Raw genomic sequence first — 26,363 nt, 5'->3', positions numbered from 1 at the left:
AAACATTTAGTATTGTTTAAAACTTTAAAACAACCAACTATTTGATGAACATAGGGAGATTAATCTTAATTTACTGCACTGTTGGTAACCCTTGTTATTAAAATGTACATATGACGGAAATTAATACATTATTGCACAGTGAGTAATGAAGTAGTTTTCATTGTTTTTATGTGAACGATCGGTCATTCATCATTGCAGAATTGTTTCTTATCTTATTGTTTCTTATCTTATTCTTATCAAAATTAAGATTTGGGGATTTAAGTCTCCCATTCTGCCAGCAGATGGAGCTAAAAAGGTGCACACTGAAGCAAAGGGGGACTGTGCCTCAAGCGATAAAGCAGAAATGTGCTCAGGTCATTCCAGGTGCGACGTTACTCCAAACAGAGACAGGACAAAAACAACTAGTGCGCTCCACTATGCGGAAGCACCAACCACACTGGCTGGACTGACGAGTTGTGAGACCTTGCCATTGAAACTGCAGACCAGATTTACAATTGTGTCGTTACTTTGTTGACAGTACAACAAATGTTGCATCGTGGCATGCCCTCATGATGAGTCCAGATTGATGAAAAACATGTATGGTTTTTAGTTTGAGCTATAATTAAATTTTGACCATAATGAAGCAGTCAATGCATGGTCAGTGAGGGCTGGAACAAAGCCAAGCCTTTCACTAAGTACTACCATCGCCTCATTCATGCGCTCCATTAGATGACCGGAAATAAGGCAATTCTGCTTTCAAAATGTAATGCAAAGGAAATACTAAAATTGTTAAACCATCATAAGACAATCCCCAAAGACCGCAGTTGTATTTAGTTAAACATCAAAAATAAATATTAGATTATATTATATTTAATACACTTATGCTTTCTTAAAGTTGTGCTCTTTAAAAGTGTACGCCTCAGGAAGTTGTGTATAAAGAACGAATTTTATTTTGAAACTTTAGTTCGGAAGTTGTAATTTTTCTTAACACTAAAATTAGGTGCGCGTGGTCAAGAGCAAGAAGACAGAAAGATCTGCTGCTAACAGGTGGGAAAGTACTTTAAACAAGCTCGATATTGTTGTTTTATTGATTTTAACCCCATAAATAGTTAGTTTAGTAGTTTGCTATACCGTATGCTTAGCAATAAAGTGTAATAACATGACGTAAGCGTGAGAAAATGATGCACGTTAGATCCGCTCGAGCTCTAAGCAAAGATGTGGCAGATAAATCATAGATGGTTAATGGGAAAACGTGCATAACTGTGACAGAAAAGCTTACGCAGTTGTCTCGTAAGTTTTGTCGTATGCGTTTCATTCAACGTTACACATTTTACCCACTTTATGAATGTTTCCAATGGTCTTCTTTCACTAAGAAAGGCGACACCGCGGAGTAAACCAGTTATAGTTGACATATAGTTGATAGAGGCTACGCGAGGTGACTGGCTGTACGTCACAGTGGCTTCAATATGTTGATTTATTCTGTATGAATTGTTTCAACTTTTCGGAAAACTTCAATTGAGTTTGCCATTAACTTCACTTTCTCTGCAGTTTGGTGTAGTAACGGTTCATGTTTGACGTTACGCTCCAGCCTCTGCTGTCAGAGGGTTAGGCTGGAGTAAAGGGGGGAGATATGTCTCCCGAGAGTTAAATGAGGACAAGAGTGATCAATGTCCAGTCAAGTGAGATTAAGTTTAAAGTCCATCGTTAAAGAGATTTTAGATTAACGTCCGCTTGTGTTCGTGTGTATTTTGTGGTTTGCATTAATGCTGTACAGATAAAATAATATTCTGCAGAGAAAGCGGTATGCACAGGAAACATGAGGCAGGTGGACAGAGACTGTAGACATGACTGCTAGGGTCTAGAGGCACAGTGCAGGTTTTGAGGTGAAAGGTGACTTGTCTCTGATTGGCCGGCTCCATCAACCCACCCTTCTTTCATTGGTTCCTTGGTATGCTCTTTCGTGCCCCCCTTTAGCTCTCCTTGGTGGCGCTCGTTATGGACACCGGTGCACTCAGGCCGAGGTGGTGATGCACTAATCGCTTAAATAAAGCATGCAAAGTGCTTCTGACAAACCACAGAAATGCAGAAAATCATGCATCTACAAGTAAACATCTGTGTTTGTGCTGAAGTCTTAGGCCACAAAAGATTTCTTGTCTACTGATAACCAATATTTGGAACCGATATGCATTTACAATAATTTGGAATAAAACAAACTCCAACATAAATCTTTGTTTAAATGCCTTTAGCAACTGTTAAATCAAAACTGAAACTTTCGACATCAAATAATTTGTCTTATTTAGAAAGTCAAGTGAAAATCTACATTAAAAAAAAGAATAAATAGTTTTTTAATGCTGACACTTTTTTCACTTCTACAATAAAACACCAAAAACGTCAGAACAAAGTGTCTTCTTCAGACTGACGTAAGTATCCAATGTGAAACATGGATTTGTACAACCAGAACAAAATGTAACTCAAACAATCAATATTGAGCTTTGGACATGTTTTGATTGTAACCTGATGTAAATACACCAGAAGATTAGCATGTAAATCTAATAGTCTGCCCAAGAGAGTTCAAGACATGCTGAGTTAATGGAGGTCGAACTAAATATTTGCCATTTGTATTTTGGTAAAGAGACTGCTGAAAAATAAATATGTATGATCATTATCATACATATCAAAGTTTAAGGTGGCCTGGACTTTTGCACAGTACTGTAGATTATGCAGTAGCAGTATAGTATTTTACTTGAAGTGTTGCAGCAATATAAGACCTGTCTTCCAACATGAGGGAAATGATGGGGTTCAAGCTTTTGTGACCTCTAGTTCACACCATAGTGTGCATACCATGGATTTGTGTGTTGTAACATGGAGTTGCTGAAAAATATCTATTTGTCTTTTTAAAAAAAAAAAAAAAATTCAAAGTGCATTACTGATTTTGGTATTTGCTGATTCTAATGAAGCTTCACTGACAGAGGAAGTATTCAGAACATTTACTGAAGTATTAATACCCTAACATTAGTGAAAGATATGCATTCAAAATCATACAGCAGTGAAAGCACAGAAGTAATGGCAGCAAAATGTACTTAAAGTATTAAATACTACTACCAGTAAGTGATATATTATCATGTAATATGTGACATCAATAGATTGGCCATAGTGATGCATGAATGTGTAAACAGCATTTTACTGATGTGAAATGGAGCTAGTTAAAACTACTTACAGCACTTGGACTGTTTAGTCCAGTTTATGAAGTCCAAATAAATGTAGTGGAGGAGACATAATTATTGAGACAGGCCTAAAAAGAAGTGTAAAGTAGTATGGAATGGAAATACTCAAGTTACTCAAGTACTTTAGAATTGTCTTAAAGTACAATACTTGAGTAAATGTACTTTGTTACTTTCACCATTATGCAGTCATCCCCTTTGTTGTTTTAATCCAAAAAATGTTCCTCATTGGCATGATGGTATTGGCATACAGTAATACCACAGCACTGAGCAAGTATTGACATAAGCTCAGAGTTAACTCTGACCATTGTTCAAGTGACACAAAAAATATGTAATTAGTCAACAATCAAGATACAAAAGAAAGGATCATTTCCCCTGTTACCTGTTTGATAATGCAATCATTTATAGAGCAAATGCAACAGGAAAAGTAATCCTTTTCTTTTCCTTAAGCCCTCACTCACTTGCTCACTCAGCAGATCCACTGACTGATTGAGTTATGTTATTTATATCACACCATAGTTTCAGACCTGAAACAAAAGTTCATATCTGGTGATAGTGTTGTATCAAAAGGGAAATATATCTACGTTCAAAATTTCCAGTTTTCCACAAGGTCCCAAACAAAATCTTAATTCTACATCATTGTAAATGCATGTGTATTTAGAGCTAAAACAAATAAGTCGGATAACAGATTCAGCAATTGATAGAAAATTAGTCTGCAACTTTTTTTGGATAATAGATGAATTGTTTAAATAATTTCTCAAGCAAATCCTGTAAAAGTCACCAGTTCCAGCTTCTCTATTGTTAAGATTTGCTGCATTTTGGTCATATGTGTCAATTAACTGAATATCTTTGGGTTTGGATGTGTGGCTCAGACAAAACAAGCAATATGAAGATGCTACCTTGCGATTTAGGTAATTATAATATGCATTTTTCAGTATTTGGGCACATTTTTATGGATGAGTCAATTAATTAATGAAGCATAGATGCAATATGGAGGAAACAACAGTATGTGCCGTGACTTAATGAGTCAACAGGGCAGCTTCCTCTCTGTTCTGTAGTTTTTCCCTTTGATCAGCGTTTGTCTCACTCTGTCTAATCATCTCGGCTGCCCACACAGGGGTCAGAGGTCACTGGGAGAAAGGTGAGGGCACCAAGCAACTGCTTGAACTTGTTAGCTTTTGCAAGACACCCAGTTTGGCAAGTCTGTTCATGTCTAATAGAATCAGAGGATACAGACGAGTAAAATAACCAAAGTGCACTGATGCTCAGTGGAGTGTTGCGGTGTTAAATATGTGATGTATTTTATTGTGCTTGTACCAGCAGACAGAAAGTTCCATAACTCACAATGATTTGGTTCCCCAACTTTTACTATCTCATTGATCTTGTCTTCAGTTCACTGATTTTTTTACATCAAGTCTTTAATCACACTGACTGTCTCGCAACAACCAGCCAGTCAGAGCCCTCCCTGGTGCCGGTCTGACCTTTGATTGGTAGATTAGTTGAGGTTACACATCCACAGAAGCAGCGTGAGTGTTTGGTGCCAGCAGTATATCTGTTCCTTCCTCTTTGTGAGAGCAGAGTGCTGGTTGCTGTAGCAGCAGAAACAACAGCATTCCCAGGGTTCTTGGATGTGCAGCTGAAATAAGAAAGCCACTGTGTGACGTGGCTGCTCTCTGTTACAGGTCAGTGGGGTAGAAATTCAAAAAGAAATAGAACAGTACCCTGGCATATAGACACAGCTCTTTGGTGATCTTGTCATCTTTCTGTGTGCAGTTATTGAAATCTATGCCAAAGTGCTAGCCTATATGGCGGTATGGCCAAAAGTTTGTATCAGGATATTGTTTTGTAATTCAAATATCATGCTCTTTTTGTTTGTTTATGTGTTTTTTTCAGGAGTGGGCCTTTATATGTTAGTTTACACTGACCTTCTGTCAAGAGTACATTATAAAACATACTCAGAGATTCTCCAGTTGACAATTCCATCAGAATTTTAATTTAAAGGTCAAGATTTGTTTGAATTTTGGATTGAAACTTTTTTTCTATTACTGAAGGTTATGCCATTGATGGTCTATTGGGTCTTGATTCTTAAAGATCTAAAAGATCCAGTAGAATATAGGGTTTTATGCCCTTTTTAAAAAAAATCTTCTTTAAAAAGATAGACTACATGGTATTACATGTGATAGAACAACCATATGGCAATAATTAATATAGAATTTATTTAAAACATAATGACAGTTACTTATTTCACCAATGGTGCAGCGGTATGCCAGTTTCAAGGCATATCATGATATGAAAATTGGTCATTCAGTGTACATTTGCTTACATTTGCTTGCTTGAAAAAACTGCAACGAACAAAGAATCTGGCCCTTGTTTTAGTAATTTTCTAAAGGGAGAGCTTTGACATATTTGCACAGTTTTGAAAAAAATGGTTTCAGATATCAGTTTTAGAAATTAAGTGTTTGGTTAACCCAAAAAAACTCTTATATTTTAATGTCTTTTAAGGACCATTGGTACTGTTAATAACAATAATAAATGTGTAAGACCATACTATGAAACTGCAATATTTTCTTTGTCGTCAGGGTTGGAAATCAACTTTGTTGTCTACCTACCAATGTGGCTGCTGGTAGATTCCAAAATCTATTAGCCACTCAATAGATTGCCATTGTTTTGTTTTTTTTTTGGCTGGGTGAAGCAAATCTAGAAGCCACTTGCATATTTTACCAGCATTTGGCTGGTGGCTGGTGCTAATTTCCAGCCCTGACTGTTGTACCTAAAAAATCTTGTACTGTTGCAACCCCAGTCAACTGAACAAAATGCAAACCAGTGGTGTAGTGGTAGTTGATGAGGTGGGTGTACTACTTGGTATACTCAGTAGGTTGCTGAGGAGGAAGTGGGCTTACTCTCCTGTATATTCCAATGACTAGATTATGTTGGGATAGAAAGGATTGCTTAAAAAATGTATTAAAAAAGTAACAGTGGCACAGATGTTGCGTTAGGCTGTGCAACATTAGATCAATTAGAGTTCTCTCTTTAAGAAGCTATATATCATTGTTAACAATTTAATAAAAAAAATAAATAAACCAAGAAGATTTATGTGAATTGACTCTTTCTGCCTTTTGCATGCAAACGTTCATCATCAGTGAATATTCAGGTCAACAAATTGAAGAATGACAGAAGCAGAGTAGCACTCCCTCACTTATGGATGACTGATTTGATTTTCTAAGCTTTGGTGTCAAAGTTAAGTTCATCAGTACAACTTGGTCTTGATGTGATCACTGTGTTGTGCCTCAGTTTGTATTGTTAATTTATAATCTGGGCCTAAGGTCGCTGTCTTCGTCCTCAGGGTTCACACCGAGGTGGACTGTCGCTGTCTCTGTCCCCTAAAGACCTCAGACTCTGTTTCTAATCTGTTTATTCTTAAACACCTCCTCCCGTCTGTCACCTCGTCAGTGTGTTCACAACACTCAGAGTCTCATTCCCCAGCTGCTTAACAGAAACACACACCATGGGAACAAGACACCCACTGAACTTGTCCTCAGAGAATCTGTTGAATATATGATATAAGATCTAATTATACTGCAATATGAGCCCCTGTTATTATTCTATAGAAGCGCAGCAGCACAAGTCAGCTGAGGTCTCTGTACTTGGCAGTAGACTGTAGAGACACAGTTTTGCTGGTGGTTGAGTTTATCTGTACAAATGCTTTCTTTAAGGAATTAAAGGAATGAAAAGGAAGGAATGTTAAGGAATGAAAAAAGCAGTAATGTATTGGTACACAAAGTCCTGTTTTACTGCTTGAACTCAGAACTAAAAGCAGTTAGCCAATGTAAACATAAACTGCATTCCACCAATCAAGATCAGGCCTGTTGCAGCTCCCACACCTGCCCAAAATATGGAATCTGTCCATGTCAATGTGGAATTTTAAAGGTGTAACACATTAACCTACAAGGGGCACAAATTTAGTTTAAAAATAAAGCCCTTGCTTGCACTATGTGTCCAAAGCTGGTTCCTTTAACTGTCCACAACTGAAAGGCCCTGCAAACATTTTTTCCCCTAAACTGGCTTCTTACAGTGACAGGTGGGGTCGTACATGAACACAAGAGGTTCTGTCAAAGTTACTTGATTATTTTGCACAACAGATTTCACTTTGAGAAAAGCGACGTCACCTTCTTTAACCCACAAAATTTAGCAATATTTGCATCAAATACAACCCACAGAGTCCTGATGCAGCAGATTAGCTGAATGTTAGGCCCTTTTTACACAGGGATGGCGCTATAGGTCTGCTACAAAGTCTCTTCTTCATGTCTCCTTTGCATTTTTACACAGAACCGATCCGTGACGGCATTGTGACGGTCCAGTGTGTGATTTTAGACAGCATACTGGCATCGTAGAACCAAAAGAGGCGTGACGGACATGCGTCTAACACAACAATGTCTGCCTCTAGGGTGACATATAACGTGTGTCTGCAGGGATTTAATGAAAGAAAAAAAACCCACTCTGGAATAACATGTCAATAACAATCATTTACCGTCCCTGTTATATGGTGGCTGATCACTTTGTCTGCTTGGAGGGTATGGAGCTCCCAAGCCTCATTGTTTTCCCAATTTTCCTACGTTTTCGGCTGCTCTTCTTCCTTTTTGAGTTAGCTGTTAACTGATGCTAATTGCTTTTAAAATCCCCGCAGTGGGTCTCAAACATGACATGCATCAAAAATGTCACTCATGTCCCATTGTCTTGTCCTGCTGGCTGTCTCATTTACACAGACCTTGATTTGGTGCTGTTACTATCTCTGATGCTGACTTGGAGGTGAGACAACTCTGTCACCCCATTCAGTGATTGTCCAGAGCGATGAAGCGGAATTACGGCATGATGTTCCCACCTTGAACAGGCAGTGTAAAAGGGGCTTTTGAGTCCTTAAACTGTAAAAAACAAGACCCATGGATATGGTTTTCTTTTTTAATACTTTTAACTTTGATTGGGGCTCCAGAATTCTAATTTGGGCACTTTTTCTTCTCTGGAGTGTGATTCCAGTATTAACTGTGTCTATCCATTGTATTGGGTTAGCAACAAATTTCTAAAAGATGATTATGTAAAGTGTCAGCAGGTAAAGGTAGCTGGTGGGTCAATTCGTCCACCACTTTGTTCCTGAATGAAATATCTCAACAACCACTGCCACCATCAGATTGACACTGGTGGATTTGTTCTAGTAAATCATTGATGGTTTCGTGTGAAATTTTCCACAAACATGCATGTTTCATTGAGGGTAAATTTTAGTAGCTTTGGTGATCCTCTGGCTTTTAATCTAGCTCCAACAGTTTATCAGTGCTGTATGACATACTTATGTATAGTCGGTCTATTACATACAGTGGCTGGAGGTCAACGTGCTCCTGGTTTGCAGAAACAGATGGGGTTTATATTATATATATATATATATATATATATGTATGTATGTATGTATGTATATATATATATATATGTGTGTGTATGTATGTGTGTATATTTATATATAAAATTATATATATATATATATATATATATATATATATATATATATATATGATTTGGGACTTGAGACTTCAGTGCAAATACTTGAGACATACTTATGACTTGCAACAACTTTGTCCCATTTCTGAAGTCTCGGGATACAACTGCACATATGCTCTTAATAAGCAGGGAAGATGTAACTCATCACAGTATAAACAAACCCAAAATGACAGATGTGTTTTCTTGGTGGCTAAAAGAAACAAACCTCTAAAAATTACGAATCAGAAATACTTGAAGTGTTAACTTTTTAAATGTGACCAAATGAATAACCTATCTCCTTTTCCTCTTTCTAGGTCCCGGCCTGATCAGCTTCACTATACACACACTCCTTTCAGTAACACACACTCTTAATCTCAGCTCAGGGTTAACAGAAGCTGCACCGTTTTATCAAACACAACCAACCCGTCATTCATCTGTCACTTTCCATATCACACACACAATAACTGGTACGCATTCCACACACTCGCCTTTTAGTTCATCATTAGCATCATGCTGAGCCAGGAGTTCCTGCAGAAGCTGAGGTTGCTAGATCTGGATGATCTCAGACAGTATTTCAGGGGTCTGTCCGCCCCCATGTTGGTCAGCATGGGTGCAGTGGCTGCTGCGACAACATACTACCTGGCAACACGGCCCAAAGCCCTCCCACCGCTCTGCGACTACCGCATGCAGTCAATTGAGATCCCGGTGAGTTGATGGTCTCTCTGTCTGAGTCAAGTATCTAAAAAGGTCGCAGGTTAAGATAAACAGACTTTAAAACAGCAGCAATAGTTACTGATAAGGTGATAATGTGCAGGTCTCAGCATGTTTAATTCCACACACTGTAGTCATGCTGTTGCTGATAGAATGAACAGAATGTAAACTCTTATGAAACTTGAGATGTTGCCAGAGCCAAAGCAGAATAATTATGTTGATTCATGCAGCGTCACATACATGATTAATCTCACTTTCCTGCTACCTTTTACTGTAACAACAGTTACAGACACCTTCACTATGGGCACCTGCTGTGGTGGACAAAGTATAGATCTCTCTCTATATATATATATATCTATTACTTGAGTAAAGATACTGGTCAGATATAACTCCAGTATAAGTAAAAGTTGCTTACTCAAATTATTACTTGAGTTAAAGTAGCAGAGTACATTCTTTTAAAATACCTAACATAACAAAAGGACCACCACTGTCATTTTAATTTTTTTATAAATTAAAAAAAGCAAGCTTAACATCCCTGTTATACACCTGTAGATTTTTCACTGTTAAAACTCAACTCAACTAGATAGAAGAATCTTACTAAAATTCTTTGAATGAACAAACTCTTCCTTGATGACCTCTCCTCTCTACCTGTCTCCTGACAGCATATGCACGAGGTAGAGGTACAGAAACACCACTGTGACAAACAACCTCTCAGAAATGCATAATCAGAGTTTACGGATTTTACATTTTAGAAAAGAAAAAAAATCTATTCCTGGCTTCAAAGTAAATGTAATGAGTAGCGAAAGCCTTCATAGAAATGTAGCCGAATCAATAGAACAATATTTGACAGTTAAATGTAGTCAAAAGAATAAATTTAAAAAAACCAAAAACTTAAGTTAAGTACAGATACTCAAATACTGAAGTTAAGTACTGTACTAATGTGCACACATCACTTGATTAAGCAACAACTGCATACCCACAGTAGCAACCATGACCTCAACAGATCGACTGTTCATGTGTGTGACTTGACTTCATCACCTCATTTCACTGTTGGCCCCACCCTTTTTTCATAAAGGCACTCTAATTACACACCAGTCGAAACAGTCAAAAGCCCTGAGGAAACGTCTACAAACTGGTACAGTAGTAACTAGACTAGCCTCTAGATTCAGTTTTTCAACCCAATTCAAGGGCAAAAGCAGGCCAAGACCCCGTTTTGTCACAGCCCATGCTTAGTTAGCTGATTACACAGGATGTTAAGTGTTGTTTTACTCACAAATAAGGCAAAGCTAACTTGATAAGTGCATCTCTATTCTGAGATGCCAGCTTAAAGGGATAGTTGGGATATTTTGAAAAGAAGTTTTATGGGGCACTTATGCATAGACAGCATATTACAAGCAGTAGTTTGCCGTTGACATGCCCGAAGAGGAGCAGGTTGGAGTCCAACATGGAAGTTAAGCAATCGACTGCTGTGGAGCGGTCAGCAGCAAAATATCATTTAATCACAAAAAACCCATCCCACCTAAACAAATCAATATCTATTTAAGTCTATCCTACATTGAGAATGTTTTTACTGCTTTAACTTGATATCAGACAGCAATTTCCAACAAGAAAATGAGGCTGTTTTCTCTCTCTCTCTCTTTAAAACCAGACTCCATTGAGGGAAACAGTGATTTAACATTGGAGAGCGCAGGAGCTGCTGGACTACCGCTGCCTCAATCACTTAGTTTGTTTTCGTTATTGTGTGACTTTGACGTTTCAAATGGTAAGTTTAGATTCACCAAAGTCACACAATAACACAAACTAACTGATTGAAGCAGCAGTAGACCAGCAGCTCCTGTGTTCAGCGAGCTAAAATGTTTTTTGTCAGTGGAATTTGGCAGCCTTGATAAGAGCCTTGATGGGGAGCTGAAGCCATCAAGAGCTTCCCTGTCAAAATGGGCTGTCTGATGAGAAAGTAAAGTGGAGAAAATACTCTCAGGATAGCGTACAGTTCTTATAATGCAGTTTTTTTTTAAGGTGGGACTGTTTTAGGTAACTTTTTTATGTAATAAACTGACTATTGTGAGTAACCCACACAACCATACTTCAAACAGTCAGAAATGTCCCTTTAAGTTGCTTTCTAGCACAGGTGCAAAACAACAGGTCACATGACAGTAAGAGGAGCATAGATGGAGAGACCTACACAGGTGGCAGTTGAAAAGAGCAGACGTTAGGGAACACCTAAATACACTGTAATAACATCACTAATGAATTGTAGGCCAACAGGAATGCACAAAGTGTGTGTGCGTGTGTCTGTGCATGAGATCAAGAAGTATGGTTTTGTTCGTTCCATTTAGCTGCACAAAGTCAGACACATGATGTCTGTGCAGTTAAACAGGTTCTAGCTCTTAATCTTGAGTTGTTCAGCAACTGAATATATCTATTTGGGATTTATGGCATGGTTTTTAAGGTCTTAAACTTGAGTAAATCACTGCTAAACTTCTGAACTAAATTTATTTCATTTTTTATGTGAAAGTAGCTCCCTTGTTTTTGTAACAGCCAGTACTACATTATTGCATTAATATATATATATATCTGTTAGTTATCAATACACGTTTTGACATGTGGCAAAACATAAGTAAAAGACAAAACAGCATGAAATATGTCTTCATAAATGTAGACCCCTAAAGCCGATAAAGCACACGTGGACTACATTTTAAAAAAATCAAGGTTTTTGATGTTTCAGCATTATTTCTCAGCACATTTTACAGTATGTTTGTAAATGAAATGTCTGCCCAAGAGTCAAGAGACTGAAACTGAGTTTGGCATTACTCAAGTATCAGTCATATGTTTCATAACCCAAGTTTGTTTCTTTTATCAGGGCGGAGAGTTGGCACGCCAATCAGCTCTGCAGAGCGGTGATGGTCCCATCACATATTTCTACGATGATGCCAAAACAATGTACGAGTTCTTCCTCAGAGGTGTTCGAATCTCTGGTGAGTCACAAACACTTTATTATGTCATCTGAGTGTGTATATTTTTTATTCTGAGTAACTCAAGAGCCTGTCAGCCTTGGTGTTGACCACAAGGTACACCAGCCTTTCCTCATTCATGGGTTTAAACATCATGTCATGTTTTATTCCCTCCCTCTGCCGCTCTCCTTTTATCCTCTAGATAATGGTCCTTGTCTGGGCTCCAGGAAACCAAAACAGCCCTATGAATGGATGTCCTACAGAGAGGTAAGAGTAGCCATGAGCAGCTCACCCTATAAAAACATCGTAGCCTCCGGTTTGAGTGCAGTAAAGCTAAAAGGTGCAGGCATCACAAACTTGTGAAAAGTGAATGACATTGTGGGGCAAATACAACCTGCATGTGTTTGGGTTTAATTTCTGAAGTAGCTTTTTTAATGAATTACATGTCACGTGCACTGGAACTAAAGGGACATTACAACAGTTTAACACATAAATTTTAGTTAACTTGACTATCTAAGCCAGTATAAAAGTTGTCTGATGTGTTTGTTGGCTCTGAAGAAGTTAGGCCAAGTCTGAAAAATGTCCCTGATGATATCATCAAGGTTATCCAAGCTTGAGCTGAGAATCTACATATTTATAACTGAAGTCCTGCATTACAAGCTAGGATTGTGAAGTTTAAAAGTGATGGGCATTTATGAACCAGAGAGTCTTCTGGAAAAAATGCTACTGAGGTGGAGTAAGGAAAGTCTAGGATCCAGTGTTTGTGTAGTTTGATACACACTAGGCAGTAAAAGTCAGGATATCTCGGCCTCTGCTGCATAGATTGTGACCATTCAAAAAATGTCCTGGGTGAGTCCCTCAACTTCATGGAGCAGCAATATGAAATTGATTAACTCCTTTAAGTGTGAGTTTATTAGATTATAGCTCTCATTACTGTCATTTAGGCTCCAGAGGTTGTGTTCTTTAATACAGCAGGACTGCAAAAGTAACAAGGTAATATTTAAATCAACTATCGGTAACATGTTGCCTTAATAACCAAGTCTCTGTTGTTTTGATGTAAAGCAAGAGGTTGTCAAACAAACAAAATAAAGAGGCTTTACTTGATAATTGAACTTGATTGTCTGCTAATTCAGGTTGTGTGTTACAGACATAATGGCGGTTAATGCCATTAATGGAGGTAATCTTAGCAGTTGCATTCGCTTAGTTTGACTGTACATGATTTTCAGCTATGTATAATATTCCTTAAAAATTTCTATACAGATTTTAAATGAAGTTTTGGTGACTTTAAAGTGGCTGTTAGACATTTAAAATTAGTTGTCTGTCACTGATAGTAAAACAAATTCAGATTCAACACTGTTGGTGAAATATTAATGAAATCATCCAGTACCACCTGAGAGAACACATAGTATTATTATAATAAGGTAAAAAAAAGCTCAGCTTGTGTGTTTGTTTATTGATGTTTGTGTATGTTTGTGTTAGGTAATGGAGCGCACAGAGAATCTGGGTTCAGCATTTCTTCACAGAGGACACTCCAAGACCACTGACCCACACATTGGCATCTTCTCTCAGAACAGACCTGAGGTACCCATACACGCACCCTTTACCTATAAGGCCTGATGACTGTGTGTCCAATTTGCATCAAAATCACACTCACTCAGTCTCTGACTGATAACTTAGCTTTTCCAAGGATATTATTTTTCACGATGCCAACTGTGAATAAATGCCAAATAACCTGTTTAGAAATCAGAGAACTCTAGAAATTTAGAACATTATTATTTAGTATTCAAATACTCCAAAAATGGCTGTTTGTACATCCATGGGTTCATTGCAGACAGGAACTCCAGAAAGCTAATTAACAATACCTTTTTGTGCCAGTTTGCCAAAAAAGGTCAAAAGAAGCAGGTCTCAAGATATGGGGTACAGTGTATATCACTGAACCCATGGAATCATACTTTCTGTGGACATTCTTCAAAGCATTATGAGACCTGCAATTCCAGACCTCAAAGCAGGACTATACTCATTGTAGAAGTAAGGCAAAGAATAATAATAGGGATCACAAATCCATTAATATGAACTGTTTTTAGTTTGCACCAGAAATATTTTTTTTGACATCACTATAGTTCATAATGTCACATCAAGTGGTTCTTATATTCCTGGAACACTGACACTTTACTCTTATCCATTCTTTAACAGATATTTGCCCATGATAAAAACTTATAGACCCTAAAACATTTTTCCTTACAGAAACTGCAGTTAGACGTGTAGTAAAACTCATATTTCTGGGTATTATTCTGAAAATAACATTAGCATATGGCATGTCTGGCTGATACATGTAGGGGATCTGTAAAAGAGCCTGTAAATCAAGAGAGAGAAAACACAGCAAAAAAGCCAAAAGCTTAATGCTTTGAGGTAAATTTCAAATTTTAAACATAAAGCAGTTCTTTCAGTTCCGCAGCCTTTTTTGTATCTTCAGTGATTTTTTCAATTTCATTTCTGTGTAAAGGGATTACCCTGTAATGCTTATTTGTTTGTTTGTGTGTGGGTGTGTGTGTAGTGGACCATTAGTGAGCTGGCGTGTTACACCTATTCTCTGGTGTCAGTCCCTCTGTATGACACACTGGGAACAGAAGCCATCCAATACATTATAGACAAAGGTAAACCATGACAGTATCAATACATACACTTTAATGTCTTTAATGACTTATAAGTCAGTGCTGCTGCTAGTATAGAACTGTATGTGACTCAGTCTGTCTGCACGATGTTTCTGCAGCTTCCATCTCGACGATAGTGTGCGACGTGGTGGATAAAGTCAACCTGGTGCTGAACTGTGTTAAGGACAGGGAACACTCTGTGAAAACCATCGTGCTCATGGAGACCCCCAGTGACGAGCTGGTCAGCAGGGGGCAACAGGCTGGAATCCACATCCTCAGCCTGCAGGAGATGGAGGTCAGCAGGCAGCTTTTGTTACCACGTATTAGGTTCTCCGTCCATCTGTCTGTCCCATTCACATGAACAAAATATCGCAAAAACAGCCCGAGAATGTTTTTTCTAATTTGGCTCTGTTAGTCTCTGTGATAAACTACAGATTTTGGTGGTCAAAGGTCAAGATCACTGTGACCTTGCGTCCATCTCACTTTCACTCTCCTGATATCTCAACACCTTGAAGGGATCTCTTTAAATATGGCACAGACATAAAGGCGTACTTTCAGTGCCTTCTTTTGTATATTCAGGGATTTTTCTGTATTTTTTTTGTAATTAATTTGGAAATCTTTTGAATTGTTGTTTGCTCAACAATTTTGGCTTTTGTTCTTTGGTTATTTTGCTCTAACCCTTCATTTTCGTTCTTGTTTTTGGTTTTATTACTTGTTTTTTTCTGTCTCTTTGCATTGTTAATTTTTTATTTTTACCTTGCTGTAGTGTTTTTTGCTTTGCCACCTTGTGCTTACTTTCTTTTTTAAATTGTCTGATATAATTTCAGTTTATATTTCTTGTTTTCTTTACTTGCTAGTTTTCTTGTGTTGTCTTTATTCATTTTTTTTCATTTTTAGATTTTCTTTAGTACATGTGTTCTTGTCATTTTCTCTGTCACTTTATCCTCCTCATAAAGGCTTCATTAACGTGCTTTTCTTATTGCTCAGGCAATCGGGAAGTCCAACCATCGCCAACCAGTGGTAAGTGCACACTGGCCTGTAAATTACCTGTTAACAGTCAACACATAAATAATGTGATGTTGTGTGTTTTGTGGCACTGTTTGACCATGGCACTGAAATCCCTGCAGCCTCCACAACCTGACGACCTGGCTCTCATCTGCTTCACCAGTGGAACAACAGGTGATGCACACACACACATAAACACACATGCACACACACACACACACACACACACACACACACACACACACACACACACACACACACACACACACACACAGAGAGAGAGAGTGAATTGTACCCAATAAAATTTCCATGAGTATCAGAAATATATACCAAATGTACAGTTATCTCTAAAGGTGCATATTTGTGCTTTGCGTGTTTGTTCTTTCAGGAAACCCAAAGGGAGCTATGTTAACGCATAAGAATATTGTGTCGAACTGCTCAGCCTTCATCAAACTGACAGAGGTGAGGTGTTGATCAAACACTTGAGCTGCAAAAGTTATAGTGAAAAAGTGAAAAGAAGACTTTAGCGTTTGTAATATGCGGAGAGCCTAAAGTCCTGAAAGGTGATGCTTTTAGTTTGTGTGCACAGGGTATTGTTATCTTGTAGGAACAAGAGAAATATCACCTTTTGGGAGGGAAGGGCTCTATAGTAATACAACAATTTTTATAATTTAAATCTAGTAAAAGTAGGTTTCCTTCTCTGCCTTTCTGGACATTTTTTTAAATGAACAATCAAACATGATATTCAACAAGAGATAACTAACTTAATACAGGGACACTAGACAAGAACGTGTGAAAAATAAATCACACTGTCTTTTATAGCTGTAACTGATATACTTAAATTTTGAAGGAGAAACCAGAAATTAAAATGTGAATCTAAGAAAGGAGGAACTCAGATTGGTCATCATAAATGCACGTTTTCTTTGGAACGTGAATGCAATAGGTCAAGAAAATAGATTTTCTTCAAATTCAGCACCAACATCCTGTTTGATTCGAGGATGAACAGATTCGATTTTGGTTGTCAAAGGTCAAGGACAAGGTGTGCTGGTCATTGTCTCACTCTTGTAAATGCGATATCTCCAGAAGGCCCTGAGTGAATTTCTTTAAATTTGGCGCACACGTCCACTTAGACTCAAGGATGAACTGATAAGAATTTGGTGTTCCGAGTTTAATGTGACCTCAAAAAACATGTTTTTGGACAGAACTCAAGAATGTATGAATTAATATTGAAAAAGAATTACATTAATGTCCAATAGAATAAAATTATGGCCTATTAGGGATGCACAATAATATCGGCATTTCATCGGTATTGAGAGATACCGATGAAATGCAAAAGATTTCCAAATTAATTACAAAAAAATTACACAAAAATCCCTGAATATACAAAATAAGGCACTGAAAGTACGCCTTTATGTCTGTGCCACATTTAAAGAGATCCCTTCAAGGTGTTGAGATATCAGGAGAGTGAAAGTGAGATGGACGCAAGGTCACAGTGATCTTGGAATCAGCCAACATGCCGATCACTGCTGATATCAAAAATGGTTTTATTTTGTTTTTTAGTTATTTTTTTAATTGTCAAAGTGACACAGTATCAGTATTTGTTTGTAAAATAAGGGGCTTTGATAAACTTTATCCTCTTCTCTCCAGTCTTACATTCAGACCACCTCAGATGATGTCATGCTGTCTTTTCTGCCTCTGGCTCACATGTTTGAGAGGATGGTGGAGGTACAAACAACACTGATAGCTTTCCCTTCCTGTCTGTGTGTCCCCCTGTCTGTCTGTCTGGGTCATGTCCATTGATGTGTGTTTGTACAACTGTGTGTCCCTGTCTGTGTGTTTGTATTCCTGTCTGTGTATGCACCCGTTTTAGGTCTCCTGTCCAATGTCTCCCAGTGATGTCCATATTTCCTTCCTGCCCTTGGCTCATATGTTTGAGAGGCTAGTACAGGTAATGTATGTTCCCTTAGTTCCCATAGTTTCCCTTTGTTAAACACAGATTGATAGTCCTATAATCCTGGTGTGTTAACCTCGCTTATTAATGGTTATGGTGACCTCTTTTAACCCTTTGATACCTGAATCGACATCAGTTTTCTTGTGCTCTGTTCAGACACCTTTCACAATCATTTAAACCTTTGAAACCTGAACAAATTTTTAAAGAGAGAATTACCTGAAAATTAGCTTTTCAAATAAGAGAGAGAAAAAAATCATAAAACAAAGGGAATATATCCAGAATGTTGTTATTATTAGTTTTTTTTTATTTTTGTAACTTTATTTTAGCACCTTTTTTAAGCCGTTTCCATGTGTGTGGGTTTCTGTACTTTTCTTTTTTTTGTGTGTGATTATTTTCACTTTATTGTTTTTGTAACTTTTTACACATATCTAGCTGATACTGGGGGCATTTCTCATTAAGTTGCTCATTGCCTTCTTTCCTTGTTTTTGAAAGAAATCAAGCCAACTTGCTGAGGTTTCAAACTTTCCCCTCTGTCACTTTCTGGTATTGCTGACAGGCACTGATGATTGTTCAGGGAGCCAAGATCGGCTTTTTCCAGGGAGATATCCGTCTGCTTTCAGACGACCTGAACACGCTGAGGCCTACTGTGTTCCCTGTGGTACCCCGACTGCTAAACAGAATGTATGATAAGGTATGTGCGCATGATGATGATGATGATGATGATGATGATGATGATGATGATGATGATAGCGATAGCCTTATAAAAAGGAGTGTTAGCTTAGAGTTATGGCAGTGCACATGCTTCTGAATCTCTGACCTTGCTCATATTAACATTTTAAGCCAGTGTTACTTAAGAGCTTGTGAATGTTTAAGATGTCACCATGAAAGCATGTAATGCTCCTAGTAGTTATGGTGAGCCTTGGTTTGTGTGTCTTTGTAGATTTTGGGGCAGGCCAACACCACTTTGAAGCGCTGGCTGCTGAATTTTGCCTACCGTAGGAAGGAGGCAGAGATGAAGAAAGGCATCATGAGGAGAGACAGTATCTGGGATCGACTCATCTTCCAGAAGGTCCAGGTACGCAGAACCAGAACAGTTGAAGGGGACCTATTGGCCCAAATATGTTTACAAGTTTTAATGTTCAAAAAACACTTCATTTTCCTCACACCGTTTGCGGTGGAACACCCACGTGATAGCTTTAGGCCAGAGTGAGATTGGTTGGGGTTATGGTGAGGATGTCAGGACAAGCTAGTCAGAGACAGAGCAGGGCAAAGACAAGGAATGACTCTTAAAGAGTATAGCGGCACTTTCTGCTGTTAAACATCACCAATATGAATCTTCTAAACACAACCAGACATGTTCCAGCAGGAATAAAATCCAAAATTGAGGAGAAAATAAATACATCAGCACCAAGATTACATGTTTCCGTGATGTTAGCATGAAGCTACATGTAGCAGTGTAATGTAATGCAAACACTTGCAATAGTGTGCCTGGAGCAGATGACCATATAAAGAAATCTGTCATGAGGCGGGATCAGCTTGTATCCACAGTAGAAGAAAACATGTTGGAAATAGAGTATTCAGAATGGTCTGAAGCCAGGGCTTTTTGCTCTCAAGGATCACTTTTATATAAGTTTACCTCCTTATTTTAAAATTTGGCCATTTTTAACATTATATAAATGACAGAAAATTGGGAAAATCATAATAGGTCCCTTTGAAACTCCTAATATGTCACTGTATACTTAAGTGTGACATGTTCAGGGATATTTTGCACTTGGGCTGGTTGATAAATCAAATTAATTCGATAGACTTTTTTTTCTTTTTTTTGGCATAACGTGCTCAGTGGTTTTGTAGTGGTTAGCACTCTCGCCTCACAACAAGAGCGTTGCGGGTTTAAACCTGCCAGCCAGCTGGGGCCTTTCTGTGTGGAGTTTCTTCCCATGTTAGTGTGACTTTTCTCTAGGTTCTCTGGCGCCCCCCCCACAGCCCAAAGACATGCAGGCTCGGTTAATTCCCGTAGGTGTCCATAATATTTTAGAGTAATGTTTCTTAAATAAACAGTGGGTTAGCAGGTCCTTGAAAAGTAGTTGTATTTACAATGCAGTCTTAATTTGAATATTTAGTGGCTAACTGAAAATAAAATACTGTGTAAAGCGTGTAAAGAGTTTCAAATGCCTTTTTACAGAAGTAATGTGTTAATATCCAGAGAGCACACAATAAATAATGAACAACAGCCTTTACTGAAAGCAATTTAAAGGGTTCAAGCATGAAGGACATACACATTATGTGGCATTTTAGGATTTTTAGATCTGGTTGAGGGATTTTTCTTTTACATGAATTCGTTATAGAGGTGACTGATGATGATGACTTTTGATGTGCTGCCATCTACAGGCCAGCCTTGGAGGTCGCGTGCGTCTCATACTAACCGGTGCTGCTCCCATCTCTCCTACTGTCCTCACCTTCATCAGAGCTGCAATGGGCTGTCAGGTAACGCAAACATGCACAAGATGACTCAAGTCTCACATATTAATCCTGTCTCTTATTATTGCCTTCCCTGGAATCCTGCAAAGCATGACAGCAGGTGATGTGAAGAAACACTGTAATCATTTCCTTTTCCAAACTCCTCTGCTTCCACATTTTACATTGCATCAACTTATGCTTGTAGTAGCATATATAATGTATAATATAATAATTCTAACCATAGTTTTTTGTTCTCTGTCTCAGTTCTATGAAGGCTATGGACAGACGGAGTGTACTGCTGGATGCACCATGACCATGCCCGGTGAATGGAATGCAGGTAAAGATAAGCAAAGCTGCTTTACATAACTTTTTCTTTTAACTTACAGCATGTAGCTTAACCTTGTAAGATATGAACTGACTAAAACTCAGCCTTGCAAGAAATAAACCTGACTTAATGTCTGCAGGTCATGTTGGCGCTCCTCTGCCCTGTAACACAGTCAAATTGGTAGATGTGCCTGAGATGAACTACCTGGCTGTGAACGGAGAAGGAGAGGTAAAACACAAAGACACTTTGCCTTTTATACATGTTATGATGGTGCACATCATTCATACATATGTGTGTTTTTTCAGGTGTGTGTGAAGGGTCCCAACGTGTTCCAGGGCTATCTGAAGGACCCTGAGAGGACTGCGGAGGCTATCGATGCAGATGGATGGCTTCACACTGGAGACATTGGAAAATGGCTTCCTGTAGGTTCATTTATTGGTTGAATTTAACATCACATTTTTTTATCCACCTCACTTTGTTCGTGCCAACTTGACTGACATTTCTTTCAAACAAAGTTTGTTACATTTTACTACTCATAAAATTCTGTACTTCTTACAGCTTGTTGTATAAAATGTAATTGTGTGTGTTGACAGAATGGCACACTGAAGATCATGGACAGAAAGAAGCACATCTTTAAGCTGGCGCAGGGGGAGTACATTGCTCCTGAGAAGATCGAGAATATCTACATTAGGTGCGATGCAGTGGCACAGGTCTTTGTGCATGGAGACAGTCTGCAGGTAGGTGGAGGAAATTTAGAGTGTGTGTGTTTCTGTCGTAGATGTGTGTGGTGTATTATTCCCTCTTAAGCTCTAATTGAGTAGAATGCTAGGCTTACAGATTTGTAGGGCTTTCACATCAGGGTCTCAGGTGCAGATCAAAGTGTTCTTGGCCCCAAAGTCCAGTTTGTTGGATCAGTGTGAACACTGTGTTCCATACTTGGCCAAAGTACGCTGATCTGTACTCAAATCCGTTCATTTGTACTCCGGTATTTTACACACCAAGCGCACCAACTGTACAAAAACATATAGGTAGACTGCTGTTGCAAGTCGGTTACCTCTTACTCTTCTAGTTTGCTACAATGAGTTATTAAAAGTGTCTTAATTTAACCCATAGGGACTGTTTGATGCATTTTACGCACTTTTCATTCTTCATTTTGTGATAATTTGGCAGTGTTCTTGCACATGGCACACAAATCAAATACACAGTGTAAACAAAACTGCAAAAAAATGCACCATTACAAAAAAAACCCATTCAAACTGCAATGTTTGATCCCACAGCCATCAAAATATAAAAACATACATTATATTATTTCTGGGTGTCATTCTAGGCTTTTGCCTTTGAATTTGTAATTTTTACTACTATGCGCAGAGCAATACAAGTGTGTGCAATATGAAAGTGGGCCCTAAGGGTTAAAATCTTGGATCAGACAGCAGCATAGCCTAATGCAAACAAACCCAGCAAGAGGCAGCTCAGCATCACAACATCAGCTGCTCCTCTCTGGCCAGCGGCAGAGCTTTGCCTCGCCGGTCCCCACTCATGATGGTCCTCTGGGCAGCAGTGTCCGTCTGCACCACATTTTCTTCACTGTAGCACAAAAAAAATGTCACATAGATGATGACTCAAGTATACTGTGGTCCAGAACAACATAGCCAGTGTAAAAAGTTGAGCAGCGGGTGAGTAGAGAGGGGGATCAATCCTGCTCAACATGTTACAAATCAGCGTACCTAATATGCTTCTTCTGACCTCTGATCCTTTTTTCAAAACTTCAGTGTCTCAGTTAGGGCTTCTCATTTAGGGCAATAATCATGATCAGAATTATCATTCTCAGTGTTGTAAACATAATTAACACAATTTCTCATTGACTCAAACGGGGTTCCCATGGTCGTCGAAAACCAGGAAAAGTAGTGGAATTTCACAAACACATTCTGCAGGCCTGGAAAAGTCATGAAATTAGTAAAAACTATTGAAAGTTTTAGAAATGTTGTGGAATTTTGTTCTGTGTAATGGAATTTTTACAGTACTTTTCCGTGGATAATGTCCATGTTATGCGACACAGCGGCAAATTCACTTTATGTAGCTGTCGACATATTGTGTGTGTGTGTGTGTGTGTGTGTGTTTGAGACGTTTTGTTAGCTATCACGTTCAGTTTCTTCTTCTTCATGTGATCCATCTCTCCCTCCATGCCTGCCTGATGAAATTATGTTATAAGAGACTTCAATTCCAATATAATTAAAAAATGCTGGGCATGAATGAATAATATATTCTGTAAATGTAAACATGGTACAAAAGGAGAAGAAGGAGTGCGCTGGATTAACAACACAAGACAAAACAAGAGCATCATTGCAAAACGGAATGCGGCACAATAATCGTTTATCTCGATTATCATGTTTCCAGAATTGTTGGAAGCCAAAACCTTCTTGGGCAATTAAATTTGATTTATCGCCCAGCCCTACTCTCAGTGGGATTTGTTGTTTCCTTCCTGCTGTATTTAACCTGTATGCTTTGTGTTTGTCTCCAGGCATGTCTGGTAGCAGTGGTGGTTCCTGACCCTGACTTCCTGTCTGGCTGGGCCAAGAGGACCCTGGGACTGGAGGGCAGCTATCAGGAACTATGTGGCAAAGCGGTAATACTTTACAGACTTTGGTTACAGTAAACGGTGGAATTCAAACTCAAATATATTTATTGTCATGATATGAAATGAAATACCAGCGCCAGACGAGCCTCCCACCAAAACTGAAGCAGTTGTAACACCTGAGCGATTGTTGCGGAGTGTGTGAAAAGTGTTTATCAAGCAGAGTAATAATCTACTGAAATAAGACAAATCATGGATCGCTATGTTTCTGTGTGAAAATATTAACTTTTATCTAATTATTAGTTAAATAACATCAGTTTTTAAATACATTCAAAAGACCACATTTGCACCATGATAGGTGACATTGATACAGGGGTACTTCAGGTCATCTGATAGAGCTGTTGGGGAACATCAGCCAGAGACACTAATGCGATACATGTGTTACCTCAAGAAAACAAGTCCGTTTTTCAAGACAAATGATCGTCATCTTGAAATTAGACCTATTGTTTTATCGAAAATCAACATAAATTAAATCGCCATCCAGAGAACACAAGCATTTTAACCTTAAGATAACAAAAAAAAATTATGTTTTGATCTGAAGATTATAGCAATTAGAAAAAATATATGTGCAAGCATGGCCATTCTCTACTTACGTACATAATTGTAAAAATCGCCTTGAATGAGAAATAAGTACTCTGACTAAACTGTTTCTGTTCGTTTTTTTTCTTTAATAGAAGTAAGATGATAACGGAAGGCGAGAATAGCTGTGCTTGCATATTCTTTTTTTTAATGCCGTTATCTCAAGATCAAGAATTAATTATTTTGTTATCCCTGACCATTATGACAGTGATTTTGAGAGCTAAATTCAAGTGTGAGCAAATTAACTAGATACTCATTTTTGAGTTCTTTTTACTTATCCCTTGATCTCAAGAAAACAAGTCGTTGATCTCATCAGAATCAGTAATCAGAATTTTATTTTATCTAGAATCAAACTAAAATAACCTTTTATCAAAAGAACACACGCATGGTTATCAGGAGATAACAAAATAATTTACTTGTGATCTTGACGTAATGACAAGAATAATGGCAAGCTCGGCTGTTCTCTGCTTCTGTACATATTGTTTATGCCTTGAATGAGAAACTAAAAATTTAGACTACATTGCTTTTGTAAGATTTTTTTTCCTTTACGTGAAAGTAACATGATTACAGAGGCTAGGAACCACTGTGCTTGCAGGTAGTTTTTTAATGCTGTTATTTGAGATCAGGAGTTAATTCTTTTGTTATCCCCAACTGTTATGACTGTGATATTGAAGGCTGAAATCAATGTGATGCGATGTGTTGCCTTGAATAAGAAAGTAGAAGCTTAAACTAACATTGATTAGTAGAAAATGCCCATGGACCAAGTATTAATTGAAAGAGCTTTTGACATCATTATTCTGAGGCATGTCTCCTTCCTGTCTGTTCAGGAAGTCAAGGCAGCCATCTTGGAGGACATGGTGCGACTGGGCAAGGAAGGAGGCCTCAAGTCGTTTGAGCAGGTAAAAACACTTGAATGTAATAATTCAGTCAAGGTTTGAAGTATACTTTACATCAGCTGTAGACTAGCTCTGTAGACTTTCAACTGTTCTTCCAAACGTGCTAACAGCCTGCCGACATGTGTGTCCTTTAGGTGAAGGCCATCTACGTCCACACCGAGCTGTTCTCGATCGAGAACGGCCTGCTCACTCCAACACTGAAGGCCAAGAGGACCGAACTGCGGCAACACTTTAGATCTCAGATAGAGGAGCTGTACGCTGGGATCAAGCTGTAAAAGGAGAGACGGGGAGCAAAATGGAATAACAGACACTTAAGTTCTAACAAAGTGTGTTTTTAGAGAAAGAGAAATGGTAAAGCACACATGGCGGAGCAAATGAAGAGGTCCTGTCATCAGCCTGTTTGGTCCTTATGGTCAGTAACACGACAAACAACAGGAACAGGACCGGATGTAGCGTTTAACGGAAATTTAAATCAGAGCATTTAGAACAAAATTGATGACCTATAGGAGCTACGGTAGAGAATACAAGACCTCTTAAGGTCTAGAGTAGATTTTATTCTTAAAATAAACGTGTCTATGATAAAATATTCTATGTACAGTACAAATTCTGCAATTATGTTTTGATTCTAATCAGCTTTTTTGTGATAGCGTCACCATTAAGGGTGTTTTAAAGGGAAACTATTAAAGTGCAGCTTTGACATCTCAGGACTTTAGTGTCGAGAACCACACAGTACGTCATACACACACACACACACACACAATTTTAACTTCAAGACGTGTACCACTAAAACGGGTTTACTGAGGGACAAATGTTGGATCAGGAGCCATATTGATCACTGCAACCCAAACAGCTCCACGCTATAATATAAAGTTTCAGGTCTTTGATGAGAGTGTTTTTGTCAAATGTTATTTTAACTAAGAAGTTTGTTCTGTAGAAAGTTGAAATCTACAATGGTTACCGAGATTCTTTCTGTTCTTAAATCTTGTAATGAAATAAGCTTGGGTCCAGTTAGGACACCGGGAACCAGCTGAGTAAGCCATATTAAAGGTCATGTAAACAAAGCAAACTGTAAACAAGGGATTTTGGTGCTAAAGAATAGAAAGGGAAAAGGGAAATGGTTTCAATGTTTTAATTTATTTATGATGTTAACATAAGGGGAAAGAGTTGTTGAAGGCATCTGTTTTCTTAAGTTATTTCATCATGCTGTCGTAGGGTGAAACTATTCATTTAAAAATGACATTGACTAAATGACATCCTTTTGAATGTTTATGGTTTTAAGTTAATGAAAGTACATTTGAATGTGGACTTGCTATAACTGTTTTTACTGTCATTTCAGATTTGTTTTGTAAAAACTGTAATTAAAAATCATCAAAAGAGCTGTGAGATGCCATGTCTTTGGCTTCATGAGGGCTGTATTTATGGGAAAAACGCTTTTAGATATGTCATTTGATCTGTCTGGTTATTTATGAGGCCATATATATA

General features: G+C 38.2%; 1 protein-coding gene across 2 annotated transcripts; it reads left to right on the top strand.

Moving 5' to 3' along the window:
• Positions 1–953: 953 nt before the first annotated feature.
• On the top strand, positions 954–26,257 carry LOC121947904 (long-chain-fatty-acid--CoA ligase 1-like). 2 transcript variants are annotated; one of them, XM_042493087.2, is made up of 22 exons: positions 1,006–1,026; positions 4,779–4,882; positions 9,038–9,428; positions 12,295–12,409; positions 12,588–12,652; positions 13,865–13,966; positions 14,940–15,039; positions 15,156–15,331; positions 16,024–16,056; positions 16,164–16,215; positions 16,430–16,503; positions 17,912–17,989; positions 18,549–18,683; positions 18,933–19,067; positions 20,381–20,476; positions 20,714–20,786; positions 20,914–21,002; positions 21,080–21,196; positions 21,368–21,511; positions 23,293–23,397; positions 24,813–24,884; positions 25,016–26,257. In XM_042493087.2, exons 3-22 carry the CDS (start codon positions 9,234–9,236, stop codon positions 25,154–25,156), a joined length of 2,097 nt encoding a protein of 698 aa, XP_042349021.2. In that variant the 5' UTR covers positions 1,006–1,026; positions 4,779–4,882; positions 9,038–9,233; the 3' UTR covers positions 25,157–26,257. The 2 variants fall into 2 exon arrangements, with proteins under 2 accessions (XP_042349022.2, XP_042349021.2); XM_042493088.2 differs by lacking the exon at positions 4,779–4,882 and having other exon boundaries at positions 954–1,026.
• The last annotated feature ends 106 nt before the right edge of the window (positions 26,258–26,363 follow it).

Source organism: Plectropomus leopardus, chromosome 8 (assembly GCF_026936395.1).
Source record: "Plectropomus leopardus strain MGB_pleo_1.0 chromosome 8, ASM2693639v1, whole genome shotgun sequence".
In the NCBI taxonomy this organism is placed as follows: domain Eukaryota; kingdom Metazoa; phylum Chordata; class Actinopteri; order Perciformes; family Serranidae; genus Plectropomus; species Plectropomus leopardus.
This window is presented reverse-complemented; position numbering and strand designations above follow the sequence as displayed.

What these genes read in the sequence shown, in the direction of transcription:
- LOC121947904 (XM_042493088.2), top strand. Translation starts at nt 9,234, where the DNA reads ATGCTGAGCCAGGAGTTCCTGCAGAAGCTGAGGTTGCTAGATCTGGAT. An exon ending in TAAACAGAATGTATGATAAG is followed by an intron (nt 18,684 to 18,932) that starts GTATGTGCGCAT and finishes GTGTCTTTGTAG; the next exon opens with ATTTTGGGGCAGGCCAACAC. An exon ending in AGGAACTATGTGGCAAAGCG is followed by an intron (nt 23,398 to 24,812) that starts GTAATACTTTAC and finishes CTGTCTGTTCAG; the next exon opens with GAAGTCAAGGCAGCCATCTT.